The sequence below is a fragment of the Aquarana catesbeiana genome, linkage group LG02 (genome assembly GCF_042186555.1).
Source record: "Aquarana catesbeiana isolate 2022-GZ linkage group LG02, ASM4218655v1, whole genome shotgun sequence".
In the NCBI taxonomy this organism is placed as follows: Eukaryota; Metazoa; Chordata; class Amphibia; order Anura; family Ranidae; genus Aquarana; species Aquarana catesbeiana.
The window spans coordinates 429,501,959-429,525,646 of NC_133325.1; the positions used below are offsets into that span (position 1 = coordinate 429,501,959).

Sequence of the window (23,688 nt, forward strand, 5' to 3'; positions counted from 1 at the left end):
AGGTTGATGTTCTTTTTTACAAACGAATTCTATCTTCCTAGCAGCAGCTCTCCACATCGGTTCAAGGTGTTTACAGCTCCAAAAGATAAAGATATGTGCCAGGTTCAGCGCAGCCCCTGAAACAGCATGGAGAGGCCGCTGGATAAAAGGAGTGGATTTTCAAGGGGGTCAAATATAGTCTGGAGAATAGTGTCATTGGAGATTCTCTAAAAGAAGCTGCTAGATTACACTTGCGAAGATTATCTATCATAGTGTTCCAAGTTTCTATGGGGATAGGACTGTCTACATCTGCTTCCCAGTGTAGCATTGGGCTAGATTTTTCAGGCATCGTAAGATTATTAAGATATCCATAAAGCAGGGAAATCAAGCCCGTGTCTCTCAAGGGATATATACAAATGTGCTCAAATAAACTTGTTTGGGATTGGATGACTAATGAGTAATACTCTGGGTAGGAGTTTTTGATCTGGAGGTAAATTGGGAGTTCAGAGGAGGGAAAATTGTATTTAAATTGCAGGGAGGGAAAGGAAGGGAACATCTTGTTTGAGTTCAGTGATCTCAGAGTGGTCAGATTGTTGTTTTCGCCAGTGAGGGAATGAGTTGTTATTGTTACGGTTTTGTGATAATCTAGAATTACCTAGAAAGGATGCTAGAGGGGGTGTCTGATGATAGTTTAAAGGTTTTATTTACTTTGAGCCACATTTGGAAAGAATGGGCTACAATGTTGTTTAATTTAAGGATTTTATGATAAGAGTTTAGGTTGGACCATAATAAACCTTGTAAGTAGTGTGGGGAAATTGAAGTTGATTCGAAGTTTAGCCATGGAATGTCCCCACTCTAATTTTGGGCATTCTTTCAAGAACATAACAGATTCCTCCATTCACATCGATCAATGTGGCTGAAGAAATCTTTGCCAAAAAAAGTATATGCCAAAGCATAAGAGCTACCGCCTGCTGACCACCCCACGCTTCTAATGCTGGGCATACATGTTTTTTTTTCCAATGCATGGAGAAATCTCCCCCTGCAGCACTGCAGGCACTGATGTATGTATTCTGAGAGCAACACCCTGCTGCTGTCAGAATACACGGATCAGTGCGGCAGCTGATTTTTGTGTCATGCTGTACACTACACTAAATAGTTCACTAGCGTGTGGTAGTGACGGAAGCAATCCTTGTGGTAGAGGCCAAGTTGGCCAGGACAGGAGTGACAAAAAAAACAAAAACAAACCAAGAACACACCAGCGTCATGCCTTATTTCGCGTTTACCACAGACATCTTTTTTGGGGCGACTTTTAATTGCAGATTAATAAAAAGGGACATTTACAATTCCAGTCCTCAGCTACAGAACTACTCAGATCATTACTGCTAGACAATCAAAAGAATGGCCTGTATAATGGTAGCTTTATGGAAGATACGAGGAGACATAGGTTGGCCTGAAGAACTCCTTTTGCTTACTACAGTGAAAAGATGAAAATAGAGGTGTACAAGCCCAGAATTCAGCTTTAATGAAAGATAACCTGTGATATTTTGTGAATCGACTTTTACAGTACAAAAATCAAAAAAACCCATGTACATGCTATGCTGTAAATTTACCTATGATCTTTTATTGTATATATCTCCTGTACAGATGATAACAATATTTTTGGACACAAATGAAAAGAAACATGCATTCCTATAAAGACTTCATTCATCTCTTCAATAGCAAACAGTGTTCTTTCTTGATCTTGTTATCGTTTTCTCTGCTTTTTAAACTTGTATATTGCTGCAGAATTTACAGTTTCTTTCTTCACTTTCACTTTATGTCTTTTGTCCTAAATAAAACAAATTCAACTATGAGAGTCTTTAATCTTTATAGAAACATTTTCATTATACAAAATTACATTCATGACCCAATTTCCAACCCCCCCCCCCTCTTAATCCCCCCCCACCACTAAGGGTAAAAAAAAAAAATCTATTAGAAGCTAGTGCCACAAGTGTTTCCAGGATGGGGGTTTATCATTCATACATCCCATTCTATTACCCACAACTCTTCTCTATACTGATCCAGCCGCCTCTCACTATCACAGCCATTCATCTCATCTATCCCCTTACACTCATTTATACTCGTCTTACATCTCATTAGATTACTTCACATCTTCTCTATACTTTTACACTCCCCTTTACTTAAATGTTAATACCTCTTGCATCCCACCAAGGTTTCCAGATCTTATTATTTCTTTAATCTACCTTGCCCAACATATATCGCTTTTTCCCTTCAGGATTATCTCATTCACACCATGTTCCCATTCCATACTGGACAGAGGTAGAGCCGCTTGCCATCTCTGGGCAATCAGCTTCCTTGCTTGAAATAGGCATCTCAGAGTTGGGACTTTGGGTGTTTCCTGGGTTTCCCTCTCCTTCTACCAAGCCTAGAACGCATTGCTTCATTTCCAGGTCTATAGGAGGTCCTATAGGGGGTGTCCTATAGCGCAGAAGAGAGGAGAGCCTCCGCTGCCTGCTTGATTAGAGCGTCGGGAAGATCACTGCTTTAATTTTAATAGCTGTGTGTTCCCTTCCGTGCGCCGTCACATACAGCTCCTCCCCCTTGTCCGGGGAACTTTGATAGACAGATCACCCGACCCAGGATTTGACGGCTGATCTGTCTATCAAAGTGCCCGGACAAGGGGGAGGGGCTGTATGTGTGGCGGGGAACACAGCTATTGAAATGAAAGTTGTGATGTTCCCGGCGCTATAATCAACCAGGCGGCAGCTCTCCTCTCTCTTCCCCTGCACAGGCTGGCTGTACTACTGGGGACACAGGCTGGCTGCTCTACTGGGGCCAGAGGCCACTACTGGGGACACAGGCTGGCTGCACTACTGGGGCCAGAGGCCACTACTGGGGACACAGGCTGGCTGCACTACTGGGGCCAGAGGCCACTACTGGGGACACAGGCTGGCTGCACTACTGGGGACACAGGCTGGCTGCACTACTGGGGACACAGGCTGGCTGCATCTGACTGGCACTGGTGAAGCTGCAGTCTCTGACCATCTCCTGTACTGTGTCCACAGTCTCTGGCCATCTCCTGTACCGTGTCCGCAGTCTCTGACCATCTCCTGTACCGTGTCCGCAGTCTAATGGGGGGGGGCATAGGAGGTGTTGTCCAGTGTTACTTCACCTTTACATTTTTTCTGTAAATGTGAACTAACCCTTTAACACACACACACACACACACACACACACACACACACACGTATTATTTCAAGAAGATCACCTTTGGATATACAGGAACATCAGTGTCATATGAGGAATTGCGCTTGTATTACGGAGATGTACTGAAATGTGATTTTTGCACTTACCATAACATCCATTACTCGTTTATTAGGGACACATGAATTTGGAGATTGCTGGGATATACGACCACCTATACGAGGATTTTAACACAGGCAAAAAATAAAACAAAAAAACAGTGGACAGTCCCGTATAACCCATCGTAGTCCCAGCATGCCTCAATTTGGTGGAAACCGGTACCAAAAGCCTGCTCATAAGACACAGATGTGTCCCTCAATGGAGTCCAAGAAAGATTTTATGGCAAGTACAAAAATTCAATTTCTCTCTCGTTTGAGGGACACAAGAATTCAGTGATTGTTGGGATGTCCAACTGAACAAAAGACTAACAGGCCAAAAGAAAACTGGGGGATCTCCTGCAGTTTTAAAAAACAGAGACCTTATGCCCAAAGCTGCCATAAAATAAGGCCTAAACACCCACCCAGTAAAACCTGAAAGCAGCCTTGCAAATATGGGAAACAGCCGGATGTCAAAAAGCAAATCACAAATCTAATTGCGGGTGCCTTAACAGGTAAGGCCGGAAGACCAAAAGCCAGAATGATCATCTGTCTGAGCCACCTTGAAATGGAACTAGAAAGCTGGTGCCCTTTTACAGAGACTATATGGGATGAAAAAGAAAGTCAGTCTTTCTAATGGAAGGAGTGGCTGCGAGATAGACACGCACAGCGTGAACTACATCCAGGCAATGGAGGTAAAGCTTTCCGATTAGTTGGAGCAGGAAAGAGGGCCGGAAGCACAATGTTCTGGTTGATGTGAAAAGCTAAAACAACAATATAAAAAAGAAGGCGGCTCTCAATACCAACTTTGCCCCTGTGTAGGACCAGAAAGGGTTTTTTAAAGGACAAAGCTGTCAGCTCAGACACACGGGGTAATGGCAACAAGGAACACAACCTTAGGATTGAGAGTTGAAAAGGGAAATATCCCCAATAGGTACAAAGAGTGGTTTTTGGAGCACAGAAGAACCGAATTCAGATCGATGTCACAGGCTGGCTTACAGGGGAAACCATGAGAGATATCCTGTGCAGATGATTTAATTAAGGAGTGTGAAGTCAGCAATCTCTGGAACAGGATCGCCCTTTGATGATTCACATGACCAAATGCTGATGAAGGACCATATACAAAAAAAGGCCAGGATTCATCCCACAGAGAACTTTCTAAGATAAAAGTTTCTTTCCTTGTACCAAGCAACATATGCCTTCCAAGCAAGATTGTAAATCTTGTGGGAAGTAGACTCCCTAGCCTTTACCATCGTAAGAATGTGTCCATGAGGGAAGATGGTAAACCAGTCCCTGGGACAGAAGATCAAAATGAACTGGAAGAGCCCACAGAGCATCTACCAGGAGTCTGATCACGTCAGAGTACTACATCTGGAACCTGAAAAAAATAAATAAATTCTGTCCAGTTGTGGTTGAGCCTGAAAGCTAGGAGGTCCACATTCGATGTCCCCACCTTTCGAGGTCCTGGACACCTTTGGATGTAGGGGCCATTCACCTAGGTCCATTAGCTGTTGGCTAAGGATGTACGTCTTCCAATTCTCCATGCCTACAATGTAAACAGCAGACAAGACTGGAAGTAGTTCTGCTCAGGACAAAATCATTACTACCTTTCATAGCGTGGCCAGACATCTGGTTCTTTCCCAATGGCTAATGTACACCACTCGTGTGGCAATGTTGGACTGAATCCTGATTGGATGGCCATCCAGTCAGGGTGTGCAGCATTGCAGGTAAAACCAAACTGCAAGAAGTTCCAGAGTGTTAATTGGGTGTCTAGGACTTCGCCCCATCCCAACAGGATGACATCCACGTGAGGATGTTTCAAGAGATCAAAAGAAAGGGATTACCCAACTTCAGAATAGGAACCCTGAGACACTAAAACAGGGACAACCCAGTCTTCAGTGCGAGGCAACTCAGTCTGTCAAAGGACTGAATTGACTTGTCCCACAATGACAGGATGTTAAGTTATAGGGGCCTGGAGTTGAACTGGGCAAATAGGACTGCCTTGAAGGAGGCAATCATCAGTCCCAGAACTCCCTGCAGAGGGGAAGAGCCAGGTGACTCCTGGGATAAATAGTCTCAGTCTGGGAGAAGTGAATATCTCCAGTGTCTAGAAGACCCAGATACTCCAAATGATGAGTCAATTTGTTGGGGGGTGGAGGATCAGGTAAGTAAAAACAGATTTTAGCAGCCCCTTAAACCAAAATGAGCATTTAACCTTTGGGGCAACCCCACTACAAGGGAGTATTTTTCCTTTCCTTGAAGGTGGGTTTGAAGGCTCAGGACCCAGCCAAACCTTCACAAGGTCTGAACTTTGAGTCATATTGTCAGCCAGAACTTTTTACAACTGTTCCTTCACTATATCACAAAAGATGCCCTGGGAGTGAAGCAGGGCAAGCAAAAGGCCCTAGGCCCCGAGATTTGATAAACAGGCACAAAAAAAAAAAAAAAGCCAAGTGGTAGGGCCACGAAGGAACTGCTCATGCGCTGGTAAAAAGGGGACATACATCCTTGATGTCCACAGAGAACATGACAGACCTGGCGGATTCCATGTCGAATTTATGGGCCTGAATGAAGACATTTAGTGCCTTGAGATCAGTGATAGGGCAGATGCCCCCTTTGGATCTAAAAGACTGAACAGATTGTAAAACCCCTAAAAACAATCCTCCACAGTTACTGGGGCAATGATCCCTTATTCCAGAAGATCAGCAAGGGCTGCATGGAGATCTTTTACGTATCTAGTAACACAGGCATTTTGGAAGACATAAATGAGAGGGCTGAGAATGGAATTCTAGCTTGTAGCTCACTGTAAACAACCTCTGTCTCCCAAGCATCCGAAATGCTGGCTGTCCAAATGTCTGCAAACCTTACACATGTTCCCCCTCAACAGGCTTAAAGTGATTGTAAACAATCACTGTGTAAAACAACCTATTCAGTTTAAAAGTGAAATGAAAAAGCAAAATATTTTGTATAGATATAAATAAAACAAAAAAACAAACAAACAAACAAACTTTAAAGGCGTGGATATGCTAGGTACACAGCAAGGGCAGCCCACCTTTTATTATTAATATTATTATTAAACAGGAATTATATAGCGCCAACAGTTTACACAGCGCTTTACAACATGCCGGCAGACAGTACACTTACAACACAAATCAATACAGGAGGAATCAGAGGGACCTGCTCATTAGAGCTTACAACCTTTTAACAAAGTTCTCCTCAAACAGGTAAAGTTTGACTGATAGCCTGCATTGGATGGATGGTTGCCCTTGTAAAGGAAACGGGATAGAAAGGGTTTACTGAAAGGTTTTGACAGTCTTGGGGACCCTAAACAAGCATAGGTTGAGAACAGCACTGGTAGAAGTAGCAGGCTGAACCTCCTGTACTGGAGTGCACCCACTCTAGATAAAAAAAAAAGAAAAAATATATATCCCATGAGAAATATCTGAAGATAGAGGACTACTCCATTACACAAAAAAATAAGTTCTCATTGTACTATGCATATTTCATGACTACTGTAACAGGTACAGAACAGCAATGCGATTTCCTTACCAGCAGATCTTTCCGGCTCTGTATTTTCTGAGAGACCACAAACATTTTTTTTTCTCGTTCTATTCTTTGGTTAAGTAGGGAGTACTGTTGCTGCCTCTGTTTAGCCAGCTTCTGTTTTTCAAAAGAAAAAGCAAGCAATTTATCTGCAGTTACATAGTTAGTAAAGTCAGACAAAAATAGGATTTTTTTTATAACAGCTTACCTGTAAAATCCTTTTCTTCGTGTACATCATGGGACACAGGACTGCATAGTAATAACTACGTGGGTTATAGGCCTACCTTCAGGTAATGGACACTGGCACACCCAAGACAGGAAGTCCCCTCCCCTATATAACCCCTCCCATTCCAGGAGTACCTCAGTTTTTGTAGCAAAGCAATAAGTATCCCAAGAAGAGGGGCGGGAGGCTCTGTGTCCCGTGTTGTACTCGAAGAAAAGGATTTTACAGGTAAGCTGTTATAAAAATCCTATTTTCTTTTTCGTACATCACAGGACACAGAGCTGCATAGTAATAACTATGTGGGATGTCCCAAAGCAATGCCATTTGAGGGGAGGGAGACACCAAAATAAAAGCAGGGTGCCATCAGACGTGAGGACCTATACTGCAGCCTGCAGCACACTGCGCCCTAAGGCAATATCCTCATGCCTTTTTACATCCAACTGATAGAATTTAGTGAATGTATGTACTGAAGACCAGGTTGAGGCCTTGCAGATCCGAGTCATGGAGGCTTGGTGATGCACTGCCCATGAAGCACTAACTGCTCTGGTAGAGTGTGCTCTAATTTGGAAAGGTGGAACTCTCCCTTTCGAACCATAAGCCTGAACAATAACTTGCTGAATCCACTTGGAAATAGTAGATTTTGATGCTGCCTGCCCCTTCCTGGGCCCTTCTGGCAGCACAAATAAAACATCCATTTTCCGGATCTGAGCAGTAGCCTTCAGATAAACCTTAACTGCTCCCACTACATCCAAAGAATGTAATGACTTCTCTTCTGCAGAACTAGGTTCTGGAAAAAAAAAAATGAAGGGAGAACCACATCTTGGTTCAAATGAAAACCTGACACTACTTTAGGCAGAAAGGTTGGATGAGGATGCAATACCACCTTATCCTTATGAATAATCAAATATGGCTCTTTACAAGAAAGAGCAGCCAATTCTGATACCATTCTAGCAGAGGATATAGCCACCAGAAAAAACAATTTCCTAGTCAAAAGGACGAAGGGGATATGGCGTAAAGGCTCAAAGGGCTGTTTTCGCAATGCCGACAGAACCAAAATCAAGTCCCATGGACACAAGGGTGACTTAACTGGCGGATTGATCCACGTTACACCCCAGCCCCCCCCCCCCCCCCGTATAAAGGCCCAAACCAAAGAATGCGTAGCCAGCGGTCTTTGAAACAATACCGACAAGGCCGAGACCTGACCTTTGATAGTACTCAAGGCCAGCTTAATTTCCACGCCCAATTGTAGAAAGGCAAGAATTCTACTTATGACATACTTACAAGGATGCCAACCCTTGGCCTCGCACCAAGACACATATGCCTTCCAGACTCTATAATATAATAATATATGACTCTGGAAGCCGGCTTCCTTGCATTAACCAGGGTAGATACTACCGACCCAGAAAGCCCCCGATTCCTTAGAATGTGGGATTCAATAGCCAAACCGTTAAATTTAGAGTTTGTAAGGAAGGGTGGAATATTGGGCCCTGCGAGAGCAGATCTGGACGAGGTGGAAGGGTCTATGGGTCCCCCATAGTTATCTTTACGACTTCTGCGTACCAGGACCTTCGGGGCCACACCGGGGCTACAAGAATCACCGGCTTCCCTTCCACCTTGATCCTGCAAAGAAGCCGTGACAACAGCTGAATTGTGGGAGGGGGGGGGGGGGGGGGGGGACGCATAAATTAGTGAAAACTGATCCCAAGGAATTATCAACGCATCCATCCGGTATGAGAGTGGGTCCCTTGTCCGTGACACGAAGTTGTTCACTTTCTTGTTAAACCTGGACGCCAACAGATCTATGTCCGGGGTCCCCCATCTTTGGCATATGGCCAGGAAGTTGTCGGGATGAAGAGGCCACTCCCCCAGAGACAACTGCTGGCGACTTAACAAGTCTGCCTGCCAATTCTCTATTCCTGGAATAAAAACCACAGATATGCAAAAAGGTACATGCTTCTCTGCCCAGGCCAGGATCTGGTTCACCTCCCTCTGGGCACTCCTGGTGCCCCTTGGTGATTGATATAGGCCACTGCTGTGGCATTGTCAGATTGAATCCTGACAGGACGATCCTGTAGCTTGAGCGTCCAGGCCCTCAGGGCCAGGCAAGCCCCCTGAATTTCCAGGATGTTGATGGGCAAGATCTTCTTGATTACGGACCACCTGCTCCCCAACCTAAAAGGCTGGCATTTGTTGTTACCACCTTCCAGGTAACTGGAATGAAAGACTTCCCCTTCTGCAGATTTCTGGGCATCAACCACCAGCAGAGGCTTTGACGCACCCTTGGGGCCAGACACATCGGAAAGTCTAGAGCTTGGATCTTCTTGTTCCGGGCGGAGAGGATACTGTTTTGCAACCGTCTTGAAAGAAATTGGGCATACAGAACGGCTTCGAATTAAGCCACCATCTTCCCTAACAACCTCATACAAAAGGCGAATGGAGGGATCCTTTTTCGTCTTGACCACCTGGACCAGTTCTCTTATAGGAGGTGACTTTTGTCTGAGGCAAAAATACCTTCCTCTGGTCTGTATCTATGACCAGACCTAAGTACTGCAGCCTTTTCACTGGTCATAGGGACGACTTCTCTAGAATGAGAATCCAACCCAAGTATTCCAGATACTTGACTGTGCTGAGCACACCCTGGTTCAAGCGGGCTACCGACTGATCTACCAGCAGCAGATCGTCCAGGTACGCCATTACTGTTATACCCCAAGCCCTCAGCCTGGCTAGGAGTGGGGCCAGAATCTTTGTAAACACCCGAGGTACAGTAGCTAGACCAAAGGGTAAGGCTACAAACTAATAATGGTGCTGCTCCACCTCGAACCGCAGGAACTTCTGGTAAACGGGGAAAATAGGCACATGCAGATATGAGTCTTTGATGTCGATTGATGCAAGCAGTTCTCCCCCCCCCCCCCCCCGAAGGGTGGAGACTACCGACCGGATTGATTCCATGCGAAAGAAGCGGACTTTTAAGAATTGATTTAGAACCTTGAGATCTAGGATGGGTCTGACATCTCCATTTGGCTTTGGTACCGTGAAGAGATTTGAATAGAACCCCAAAGCCATGCTCCTCCGTGGGAATCTTTACGATTACCCCTTGAGACAACAACCGGCTTAGTGCCAGAAATAGAAATCTTCTCTTTACTGGATCTTTGGGAATACTTGATCTCAGAAAGCGAGGTGGTGGAAACTCTCGCAACTTCAGCTTGTAACCTAGAGATACAGTAGAGATGACCCATCTGTCCTGGATCTCCTCTTGCCAAGTTCCTGAGAACTGCCGAAGCCTTCCCTCCACTCGATCAAGCGGGGGCGCCCCCTCATAAGGTGGCCTTGGGACTCTTGTTTTGTAGGGGTAGGGGCTTCCTTTCCAGCACCAGGGGCATCAGCCTCTAGCCAGGCACGACGGCCTCCGCCGTCAGGGTCAAGAGGGAAAGCTCAGGGGCCAGCAGCGTCAACTGCTGGCACACTCCACTTTTTTGTGAATTTCTCTTTTTTATGGGATAAAGTGCAGAGAATTTCTTTAGGGGGAAGAAAATGCTTATCTGGATGATCCCAATCTTCATATATAGGCTGTTCTAACAGAGGATGAACAGGAAACGCATGTCTGGCCTGCGGTGCCTTTAAGGAACCCAGGGAAGAAACATGTCTTTCCGCTGGTTCTGTTGAGGGCAATTTAAATGCCGCACGAACCATTTCTGTAAGGGATTGCACTAGTAACTTTTCAGATTGCGAGGCTGAAAAGGGTTCTTCCACAGTTGATTCCTCAGTCTGTCCCTCTTTTTTACCCCCTGAGGGAGAATCATCCTCTACTGGCCACTATTGTTGTGCAGCCTGAGGACTCGGGAGCGGGAGAGGGAGACCTACCGCATTTCCTTCCACCCTGGGAAGACGGCTGGAGCACCCGACAGGCTCGATGACTCACCCTGGTCAGCCACATCTGGATTTTCTGGAGAGGATGGCACTGTGAAGTCTTTTTTGCAGAACCCGCCCCCGTCTTAGCAGCCTTTGTCCCTGAATTCTTGGAAGGCATAGTCCTAAGCACAAAAGCAGAGGTAATACACAAAAAACGCATCCACTGCAGAACTATAGTCCAGCAATCAATGCTGCTATCCAACGTTCCGCCTGATGCAAGTAAATGTGTCCCTGGAAAGGCCAGCATCAACCACTATGTTCCCCCAGCGCTTCTGTGTCCCTCCATTAGCTTATATCTCTACAAGATGATGTTCTTCTTTCTGCGAGGCCCGGGTACCATCTACTTTGGCCGCAAAGGTACTTTGGATGGATCCGGTAGCGTAGGTCGCTTGATCCTGAAAGATCCTCCAGCGGAGCTTCTTTAACCGTGACCAACACCTTAGACACTGGCGAAAAAACGGAGGTACTCCCGGCATGGGAGGGGTTATATAGGGGAGGGGACTTCCTGTCTTGGGTGTGCTAGTGTCCATCACCTGAAGGTAGGCCTATAACCCACATAGCTATTACTATGCAGCTCTGTTTCCCGTGATGTACGAAAAAGAAAAAAATTTAGATAACAAAACAGTTCTGGAAATATCTTGGACATACAACTTTTGTATTTGTAACCTATATATCTGCAACTTCTTGTTTCACTGCTCTAGGATTCTGCTTCAAGTACTGAGTAGCTAGCGGAGCATGTTAAACCACCAAAATATTACATCCAGGATATACCCTGGTTGCGTCTCAGTATCCTTCCCAAAGCACAAAGCTCATTTTCCCATATCCATGCAAGTAGGTAGACGGCCCCTATAGTACACAGCACTTGCTAGCCAGTTTACACACCAGCATTCCTTTACTCCTCTGAGGTCGAGCAGCCAGAATATGTGCATTACCCTCTGGCTTGGCTGGCTACAGTGATGGAGGTAAAACAACTGTCAAAATGTATAAGTGATTTTAAAAAGCCCAGTCTCTAAAGAAAAAGGCTAATCTGCTTTGTTGCAGAGACTAATATGCTGAAAATGTTTTGCACATTCGCCCACTGCCTGGGTTGGTTCCCTCAGCCAATTCCTATTTCACCACTGTGTCCTGTAGAGACTATTAGCGCTTGAACATATAGCCAGAAGGAATTTAATCCTGCAGGAAACCTGTCTTGAGAGAGCTTTCTATTGCGTACCTCGCTTAAACGTCAACTGCTCCCAAGTCACTGGACTGAACAAAGTTTTTTAAAATCAGTAGCTCAAAATACTGAAGCCAAAGATCTGGTATTTCAAGGTGGTCAGTAAATTTAGTCACTTTTAAAGGATGCAAGCAATTACCACACAATTTTATTACATGCAAGCAAATTAAGCCTATCAATCAACACATTTAAGTGGCAAACATTCTTACCTTTAACTGTTTGGAGTTTTCAAGTCCCTTCACTGTCTGCTTGCGTAACGTTTCCAGCGTTGGTCTGTTATAAACTCTGTTCACCAATTCAGGAGCTGTGTTTAGTTGAGCTGCCAAGTCAAAGTTTCGCACTAAAACACAAACAGAAGCCAGTTACCGGTTAGCATAAAAGAACTGGCCCTAAAACACAAGCATTAAGTAACCACATTAAATATATCTTACCTTCTTTCTTGGTGTCCAAAAAGAATGTATGTTTGTTTAAAGGTTTTCCTACAGCATCCAGCAGATGGAGCTCAGACTTCAAACGCTCAATTTTCTGCAAACACAAAAATTTGCCTTGTGTTTAGTTTGCTCAAGCACTATATAGGAAGTGGTGCTTTAATATCATCCCTTCTACTTCTTTTTAACAGTTGTCACCCCATATAACAGGGGCCTGAGCAAGAACCTTCATGGCAGGCATCAAATATTGTAATGAATATTGCACGTAAAAAAAAAAACACAACATTTTTCAATTGCATTACTATTTGGTCTGTTTAGACCTCTAATCCCCCCCCCCCCCCCAAAAAAAAAACCCTAGGCGAATTGTCTACATCCAGGGCCCCTCATCCATCCCTGTATGCATGTAAACTTTCAGATGTGCGGTTACAGCTAATCTGTACAGACTGCTGCCTGAGGCTGTTCGCAAACATCTGTGACTCACAGGTGTAGAAACATGTTCCTTCCTGATGCTCTACAGCCATTTGCAACCATGTTAATAAGGTCTAAAACACCCATACACACATATTACACACTATTGTAATCCATAGTACATGTGTTGGGTGTTGGTGCACCAACACATTAAGGGCCCCTTCACACCAGCAGGCACGCATTATGGTGCACAAAATCAGCAGCATTGTTGTGTATTGTACACATGTACTGCAGTGCATTGTTACAATGCATGGCAGTGCTTTTTTTTTTTCACTTTTTTAAATATTTAAACGCTAAGCATGACAGCACATTGCCACGCTGTGCAAAGCACTGTTTTCTGATAAAGTGTTTGCCTTTATAAACACACACCAATGAAGCACATAGTGTTACCACACCACATAGGTTCGAAGCCAGCTTAGTATTTTTAGCACAAGTTTCTTATTTACAGTTCTGTGTACCTTTAATTTTTGTCATTTTCCAAAAAGTATAAATGGTAAATTTACTAATATTTATTACTCAATACAGTTTTATCTGTTGTAAGTTATGGTGTGTTTGTGTGCACTAATGGAAAAATATTAGATAAACATTGTCATGGGCACTACAAACTCAGTAGCACCGTTTATTCTGTTGGTCCTGTGCTTTCTGAAAACGTATGGTTCTGGCAGGTATTGTTAGATGCACTACCAAAATGAAATGAACTTTACATAAGTGACTAAAAAAATAAAACCAAACTCCAGCTAACATTTTAACAGTTGCCATAACTTTTTTTTCCTTTTGGTATAAAAGGTTTTTATATGAATAAAAGCTGACTCTTGTAAGCACCCCTGTCAGTGTAAAAACAGCTTTAAAGCTTAGGAGACTCACCTTCGCTTCTGATACTCTTTTCATCTCAACATACTTAATGTCCTGCGTCCTCATAATTTTAAGCTGTTCATCAGTGACTTCTTCTGACTTCTGTTTTATCACATGGGCCCCATCCTTAGAAGAGAACAATGAGATTTCAAAATCTGTCCTGACATAATTTGAACAAGCAAACCTTTCTCTACATCCATATCTGAGGGCATGTCAGAAACAAATGCTTCAATAAATAATGAAATCAAAATGCTAAATCACATACTTTCAGTGAGAGCTGTGAAAAATCAGAAATTGGTACTTTTTAGCCTAGCTTAAAAAAGCATATTATATTTACAAAGGTTAAAAATAGTTTGCAAGATAATATATTTTAAGATCTACAATAGGTTAGTAGATGTTAAATAATCTCATTACATATCAGTGCATCTTGTATGTCTTTTTTTACCATCTGCTTTAAAGAGGTTGTAAATCCACGTGAAAAAAACAAAAAAGAAACCTGCAACACAAAGGCATAATGAGCTAGTATGCATTGTATACCAGCTGATTATGAAACACACGCCGCTGACCGGTGCTTCTTCCGGGTTCGTGGGCTCAGGCACTGTGTGTGACTGGCCGGAGCTGCGATGACAGTCACGGCACAGGCCTTGAAGAAACGGCACGGACGGCCATTCCTTCAGAGCGCATGCACTGATGACGTAATCGTCACAGTATCCAGTAAATATCTCTTAAACTGTGCAAGTTTAGGAGATATTTACAGTACCTGTAGGTAAGCCTTATTATAGGCTTGCCTATAGGTACAAGCCAACAAGGGGGGGGGTTTACTTCCTCTTGAACATGTTTAGCAGTTGGAAAATGCAGCCCCTCAAAGACATGCCACTTCTTAAGGAGTAAGGTTAGCCATAGACATTAAGATCTGTTCAGCCCTGCAGGGTAAATTTGGACAATCCAGTAGGAATTAGCTGAAATTCAAGCCATGCATGGTTTGCCTAAGTAGTTCAGTCCTCTTTTCCACTTGAATAAACATAGTTTAGATCAGTGGTTCTCAACTCCGGTCCTCAGGACCCACTAACAGGCCAGAAGTTAAGTATTACCTTGGGGAGATGCAGACTAGAATGCTGCAATCACTGAGCAGCAAATTATATCACCTGTGATGTATTTCAGTTATCTTGCAAACCTGGCCTGTTAGTGGGTCCTGAGGACAGGAGTTGAGAACCACTGATTTAGAAGATTCTCTCCTAAACTATAGACAGAGTGCAAAGCTGCTTTACCGAAACCAAACCAAGATCATAACATATAGTCAGTTCAGCTGCTGCACTTAATTTTTCTGTACACTAGTGTTATGTTAAACAATTATAATTTACCTTCAATTGTGAGGATGTCATTTTAAAGTAGAATTCATCTGGATTCTTTTCAAGGGCTTTCTTGCGTAAGGCATTGAGTGTGTTTCTTTTCTTCTTAAAATCCCTGAAAACGGTAACATAAATGTATAAAAGTAACATAACAGACCCACCATAGCTATATGCTGAGTGGTGCCATCCACAGTTAGGGAAAATAAACTGCACCCTACAGATACTTGCAACTAATAACCAGCTTCTTTGATGCAGACATCTAAAATATGTGTGGTCACTGTCACAACACTACAGCATAACAAGGAATCCTATTTTAACATGTTAGAATGGTGATTGAGTATAGAGCCCCCTAACACTAGATAAAATCATTTAAATTAGCCCCAAAAAAGGTCACAGGTATGATGTGCCTGCGCATACATGCAGCAGACTTCTAAAACCAAACGGGAGGTCAGTTCTGACAGCCAGTACTCCAACACAAATAAGTAGAGCTGCATGATTCTGGCCAAAACGAGAATCGCAATCTTTTTGCTTAGAATAAAGATCACGATTCTCACGAGGTAAAATCTTTCACATTACACAAAAAAAAATAAAAAATTGGGCTAACTTTACTGTTTTTTTTTTTTTTTTTTTTTTTAATTCATTAAAGTAATTTTTTCCAAAAAAATTGCACTTGAAAGACCGTTGCAAAAATACAGTGCGACATAAAATATTGCAACAACCACCATTTTATTCTCTAAGGTCTCTACTTAAAAAAAAAAAAAAAAAATATTATAAAATAATGGGGGTTCTAAGTAATTTTCTAGCAAAAAAAAATAAATAATGATTTTAACTCGAAAACAACAAATGTCAGAAAAGGTTTAGTGTTTAACCACTTGACCACTGGGCACTTAAACCCCCTTCCTAACCAGACCAATTTTCAGCTTTCGGTGCTCTCACATTTTGAATGACAATTACTCAGTCATACAACACTGTACCCATATGAAATTTTTGTCCTTTTTTTCACACAAATAGAGCTTTCTTTTGGTGGTATTTAATCACCGTTGGGTTTTTTATTTTTTGCGCTATAAAAGAAAAAAAGACTGAAAATTTGGTAAAAAAATGAATTTTTATTTGTTTCTGTTATAAAATTTAGCAAATTAGTAATTTTTCTTTGTAAATTTTGGCCAAAATTTATACTGCTACATATCTTTGGTAAAAATAAGTACAACTTGGTGTATATTATTTGTTCTTTGCGAATGTTAGAGAGTCCAAAAGCTATGGTGCCAATATCTGAAAATTGATCACACCTGAAGTACTGACGGCCTATCTAATTCCTTGAGACCCTAACATGCCAGAAAAGTACAATTAACCACCAAATGACCCCTTTTTGGAAATAAGACATTCCAAGGTATTTGAAAAGATGCATGGTGAGTTTTTTTGAAATTGTCATTTTTTCCCACAATTCTTTGCAAAATCAAGATTTTTTTTTACTTTTTTTTTTTTTTTCACAAAATTGTCATATTAGAAGGTTATTTCTCACACACAGCATATGCATACCACAAATTACACCCCAAAACACATTCTGCTATTCCTCCTGAGTATGGCAATACCACATGTGTGAGACTTTTACACAGCGTGGCCACATTTTGAGGCCCAACATGCAGGGAGCACCTTCAGGCGTTCTGGAGCACCCAGGCCAATTCTTATATTTCTCTCCTACATGTAAAAATAATAATTTATTTGCTAGAAAATTACATAGAACCCCAAAATATTATATATATATATATTTTTTTTAGCAAAGACCCTAGAGAATACAATGGCGGTTGTTGCAACTTTTTATCTTGCGCGGTATTTGCGCAGCAATTTTTCGAACGCGTTGTTTTTGGAAAAAAAACTGTTTTGTGCTTTAAAAAAAAAAATAAATAAATAGTAAAGTTAGCCCAATGTTTTTGCATAATGTGAAAGATAAAGTTACGCTGAGTAAATAGATACATAACATGTCACCCTTCAAAATTGCACACGCTCGTGGAATAGTGCCAAACTTTGCTACTTAAAAATCTCCATAGTTGACGCTTTCAAATTTTTTACTGGTTACATGTTTTGAGTTACAGAGGAGGTCCAGGGCCAAAATTATTGCTCTTGCTCCAACGTTCGCAGCGATACCTCACATGTGTGGTTTGAACACCGTTTTCATATGTGGGCGGGACTTACGTATGCGTTCACTTCTGCATGCGAGCACACGGACAGGGGCGTTTAAATTTTTTTTTTTTTTTTTATTGTTCATTTTACTTTATTTATTTTAGTTTGACACTTTTTTCCCAAAAAAAAATTTTTTTGATCACTTTTATTCCTATTACAAGGAATGTAAACATCCCTTGTAATAGTAATATGGCATGACAGGTACTCTTTACAGTGAGATATGGGGTCAATAAGACTCCACATCTCACCTCTAGGCTGGGAAGCCTGAAATAAAAAAAAAACGATCCTGGTTTCGATCGTAGCGGAGTCGGTAGAAGCACCGGAGGGGGGCGGGAAGGGGGGGGGGGGGGCATCCCCTCTCGCCTCTTATAAGAACGATCAAGCAGTGGAACAGCCGTTATGATCATTCTTATGGTGTAGGGAATCGCTGGCTGAAAAAGCTGATATCTGAATGATGCCTGTAGCTGCAGGCATCATTCAGATATCCCCACACAAAGTCAAGGACGTCATATGACGGCGGGCGGGAACTGGTTAAAAATTGCGGTGTAGTGCGGGGTGTTGCAGACTAGTGCGGGGTGTTGCAGACTAGTGCGGGGTGTTGCAGACTAGTGCGGGGTGTTGCAGACTAGTGCGGGGTGTTGCAGACTAGTGCGGGGTGTTGCAGACTAGTGCGGGGTGTTGCTGCAGGGTATTATTGCAGGGTAATATTGCAGAGTGTATTGCAGGGATGGCTGAGCATGGAGGGATGGATGGATGTGACTATTGGTCACTGAGCTCCGCTGTGAGCACTGCACATGCAGCCCACAGCGGTGCTGCCATCCGATCCCTCCCCCTCTCCCCTCGCACTGTACCAATCGGTACAGAGAGGGGAGGGAGGAACTGGCGTCATGACATGACGCCGGTTTGTTTACATGTGATCGCTCCGTCATTTGACGGAGCGATCACATGGTAAACGGCCGCGATCAGCTGCAGCTGCTGACTTACTGCAGCTGCTGACTTTTAATATGTGGACACTTACCTGTCCAGGAAGCCCGCGATGTCGGCACCCGAAGCCGATCTGTCCATTGGCTCTCGGCTGCTGCCGCTGCCATCCTCAGTAAGGGAATCAGGAAGTGAAGCCGTGCGACTTCACTTCCTGGTTGCCTACTGGGCATGCGCGAGTCGCGCTGCGCATCCTCACTGGTCCCTGCGGTCTTCTGTCTCCCAGAAGACAGCGGGGGAGGACAGAGTAGGCAACGGATGTGGCGTAGATCACCGCGAACGCCGTGGTGATCTATGCCAGGAAGTGGGAGCAAATACCTGTATTAGACAGGTATCTGCTCCCTCCTCCCCCCTGAAAGATGCCAAATGTGACACCGGGGGGGGGGGGGATTCCAAAAAGTGGAAGTTCCATTTTTAGGTGGAACTCCACTTTAATGCATCCTATGCATTAAGTTGAAAAAACACCTTGCAGTGACCGCCCCCCCCCAGCCCCCCCTTTTTACTTATCTGAGCCCCGAATTTCCCTTGGTTGTGACGTGCTGTCTCCACAGGGTCCCGGCTCTTGATTGGATTGATAGCAGCGCAGCCATTGGCTCCCGCTGCTGTCAATCAAATCCAATGATGCAGGCGCTGGGGGGGCAGGGTCAAGTCCAGCATTCGTGTCTATGGACGCAAATGCTGGACTCGGGAGCGCACACGCAAGGTAACCCCCCCGGAAGAGCGCTTCTCCTAGGGGGTTATCTGATGTGGGGAGGAGCCGTGAGAGCTGCCGGGGGACCCCAGAAGACAAGATTCGGGGCCACTTTGTGCAAGACGAGCTGCACAGTGGAGGTAAGTATGATATGTTTGTAATTTAAAAAAAAAAAAAATTAAAAAGCATAGCTTAACAACCCCTTTAAACTATTGGAGGCTGTTTACAGAGTTTCTGCTATACTGTAATTGGCTATAATTCCATGCAACTGCAAAACACTGGTGTGCCATGGTCATTAGGCACTGTATAGGAAATCAGGATAAACTACTGAAGTTGGCAATTCTGTAGCTAGGTTTGCAAAAGTAAATCATTCGCAACTAAACTACAAAATTGTCGAAATCACTGCAACACAGACTGTTCATTCATTGAATGTAGTTTCATTTGGGAGTAATTCTGTAAGTCCTTTTAAACCACTCTGTGTGACAGCCCTCTGTTTTTATTTCCCCACCTGAAAATACCAGGACGAAGCAAATTACTAACATTTTTTAAAACAAATTTTCTTACTGCACAATTACTATAAGCCAAAACAATGTACTTACTCAGCACGGAGCTTGTAATCTTTCTTCTTCTCCAAAAGCCCCAAATTTCTGCGGAAACCAGGCTAAAATAATTATAAAGAAAACAATTAAAGGAGGACCCTATATAAAACAGAGAGTGTATAACAATGGAACATGTAAGTGTTTATTTCACTAGTCATTTATAAAATGCGGGCCATAGTGTGGACGTGTGCCACAGGGTGTTCTATCAAGAAATGTTCTGCAGTACTATACAGAGAACAGGCAAGCCACATGATGACAGGTCATGTGACTGGGTTTCTCCTACTGGCACTTTTACAGGCAGTCCCCAGGTTACGAACACCCGAGTTACGAACGGCCTCAAATGCCAGCCACCTGTGCTCCATGCGGGTCCTGGATACCTTTCGAGCACTTCCGAACACATCCCACACTGCCGTACTATGCCACAGATAACATAACAAGCGCTCGGAACATCCCACATCTTTGCACAGGCGGCAGTTACACTTACGAATGCAGTGTTCTGACCGGAAGTTACACTTACAAATGTAGTGTTGCGACTTATGAACAACGTCGACTTATGAACAACGTCGACTTATGAACAAACCTATAGTCCCTATTGTGTTCATAACTCGGGGACTGCCTGTATTTATTTCCCTATTTATTAACACGAATAGGGATTTGCTTGCTTTAGCGTCCCAAATCAAGTGAAGCGAAAGCACATTTTTAAAGAATAGCACCGTCCTTTATAAGTATGCTGGGATATATTTTTTGGTGCTTGCTCATACCATCTACGATGACTGGCAGTGTTCCGCACTGGATGAACGCCAATCACTGTAAGGGCACATAGAAAATTGTTTTCTATGTGGCATGTTTACACCACAGTGCTGGTGTCATGTGCATTGTGGTGCAGTTCATAAAAACAAAAAGCAGACATACCGCATTTTTGTGGCGCACTGGATGACAGCGCATGTCACAACGCTGCTGTGCCGAGACATGAAGTGTCAATTTGTGCATTTAAAAAAAAAAAAGGAAAAGTGCTTCATACCATCCCCTGAACACAGTGAAAACCGATGGCTGTTTGCACGCAGTGTGAACGAACATTTAAGCATCAGTATGGTTGCAATAAAGCTATACCACTGTTTTATAAAGTGGCCTCGTAGACATCATTATTACTAGGATCATTTCCTTTCTATAGTGAGAGGAGTAAACCCAAAAGCAAGCTGAATAAAAGTATACACACCTAACATGCATATGTATTATATACATACACATAGGTTACACTTGCTAAACCTCTCCTCCTGAAAAGGTCCCCTCACTTGCATGCTGATCACATGATGCATTTCCCTCCCCCATGCATTTCAGCATCCCAGAAAAATTACAAACCCCTATTCAGCTCTTAAAAAAAAAGTGCTCCTTTGTCATTCTATAAAGCCCTACAAATCCAGTCCGCAGAAACTCCAAATGGATGACGCCCCCCAACTCGGTCCTTCCTAAATGGAAGACATTACAAGTGTGCTCCCAACACCAAAGGATTGAGTGTACCACCTTGTTCAAAGGCCACGCATGCACAGTGCAAGATCTTTGAACAAGTTAAAGCACTTGATACTTCAGTGTTGGGAGCACACTTGTAATATCCTATTTGGGTAGGTGGCCTACTGAGAGTTTTTGTGGACAGGCTGAGTATAGCCTACAGGTTTGAAATGTCAAAGAAGCACTTTTTTAAAAGCTGAAGAGTGGACTGTAATGTTCTTGGGTGCATGGACTTTATGCTACAGTTAATGGGGGTTTTGTGGAAAATGTCCTTAAGTGTGAACTAACCCTTTATAGTCTATATATAAGGCAAAACATTTTTCCCCATTTTGGATAGAGGAGTGTAAGGTTAAAACTGCATCAGTTTCATATTACCATTTATGTCTTATTATGATTTCCTATCAGTTCCTGCCCTGTAGACTCAGGAAATGAGAGGATCCCTTTCCACAGGGAAATCCCTAGAAAGCTGTCATTGAAAAAAAGGGCACAGTATGGAACACTTACCTTACAAATTAGCTCTTCTCCAGCGCTGGGTGATGCACTCCCTCTCCCCTGCTACATCCAGGATCCCCAGGCATCCTCTTCAGCCACTGGGTGACCACTATATGGGCAGTGAGATGTAAACGGGCCACCTGTCCATTTACACCCGCCAGACGGATTGGATGTTGGCGTGTGACAACGGATACATGTTCATTGACACCCACAACTCCATGGAGGAGACTGGAGGGCCTGAAAAACTGACAAGTGGACCCAATCAGTCCGATAGTGTGAAAGGGGCCTTACATAACAGAATAAGTAAAGTCATACACATCCAAAAATGAAAAAAAAAAAAAAAAAAAAAAAGATAAAAATCATCTTTTGCTGCTATACTCACCCTCTCTCCAGCACTGTCCCCAGCAGATAGTGTCTTAGCCCAGCTCTTCTTCCAGGTAGAATGAGGGCAAGCATTATACAACCTACTTCCTGTGAGCCCAGGACGTTACACTAAAATGCTCAGAAAACAGCACTCACACCAAGAACTTGTTCATACTTGCACAATGCAGTAACACAACATATGTCAGGGTGCTATAATGCCATTCATTGTGAATGACACCCCAATGCATGTTCACAACGTATCTGCACTGAAGTGTGGAGCATTGAACCATTATGACTTGTGGCGTACTAATAAAAATATGGGTGTGATCATTGGTTTGTTGTGGTTCATTCACCCCCATAGAAATCAAACACAAAAGGTGTGAATGAGCTCTAAGTCTGCCCTGTTCTCTGCAACACCAAGGACTGTCCCCTGCAAAAGGAAGGACTCCCAAACATTATATGACCTGTATTACATTGAGGACTGGAAGGTGACTGCAGAGGGATATTTCAGGAAACAGTACTGACTATAAACAGGGAGAGGCTGTCCTATTTCTCACGCCAGTGCTGATCTGCTGGCAGGCAATGGAAAGACAGCTTCCCTTCTCATCAGAACCCTCTCTTCAATCTTACCTGAGATCTCTCTTTATGGTTCTTTTGCCGGGACTTCAACGCTTTCCTGAAAGCTGCAGACATTTTGCCTTGCTGTGCTCCCTATCCACTTACAATCACCAACCAGCATGGAAGAAGCACAGCCTCACTTCTTCCGATACTTCCGTCGCAGCGCGTGACGTCAGTAAGTCAGCTTGCGCCGTTCATCTGCGTTCCACACGCTGAGCCTCTCGCTGCTGCCTGTTGGGGGCGGTCTTTCCGAATAGGCACAGTTCTGTATATATGGATGCCTTCCTTCTGTTGTTGGCGAGCGGCTGGCAGCACAGGGCTGCGGCTACAGAAAAATGCATGAAATGTGGGGATATTTGAGCAAGTACAAAGAACGAAGTGACTGTCAGATAAAAAAAAAAAAAAAAGACGTTCATTTTTTTACTAAACTTTACAGAGCAGTCAAGGGGACCCAGTACTTTACAAATCATTGTGCAGTCTAAGGAAATGATCTGAAAATACATACCTCCCAACTTTATGAGAATGAGGGACACCTATTAGCAAAAGTATGTAGGTACAGGATACACACCCTATCGTGAATGCTTAAGCCTAGGTTCACATTGGAGCGATTTGTCGTGGAATTTGAGAGATCAGCCTAGTGGAGGCAATGGCACTGTTCCAATTGGTGCGACAACCATTTTGCGGCACCACACCGATTTGCAAAAGTAATTCCTGCACTACTTTTGCCGATTTCAGATGCGACTTCAATAGACATCTGTGATGAAGCCACACCCAGATGTCTATCAAGTAGCAGCTGCAATCGCGCTGACCTTGCTACTTTTGCAAATCGGCCCCAAAGTCGGTGTCGCAACGTTTGGAACAGTGCCATTGCCACCAATAGGCTGCGACTAAATCGCATGACAAATCGCTCCAATGTGAACCTAGGCTTAAGGAGTGTTATAAAATAAAAAAAAAT

General features: G+C 43.4%; 1 protein-coding gene across 1 annotated transcript; it reads right to left on the reverse strand.

Annotated features, from left to right (window-relative positions):
- Positions 1 to 1,580: 1,580 nt before the first annotated feature.
- UTP11 (UTP11 small subunit processome component) lies at positions 1,581 to 22,927 on the reverse strand. The gene is made up of 8 exons (XM_073615505.1): positions 22,746 to 22,927; positions 19,755 to 19,816; positions 15,318 to 15,420; positions 13,969 to 14,082; positions 12,640 to 12,733; positions 12,418 to 12,548; positions 6,867 to 6,977; positions 1,581 to 1,807 (listed from the first exon to the last, which is right to left on the reverse strand). The coding sequence occupies exons 1-8, from the start codon at positions 22,806 to 22,808 to the stop codon at positions 1,724 to 1,726; spliced, it is 762 nt and encodes a 253-aa protein (XP_073471606.1). The 5' UTR covers positions 22,809 to 22,927; the 3' UTR covers positions 1,581 to 1,723.
- Between the last annotated feature and the right edge of the window lie 761 nt (positions 22,928 to 23,688).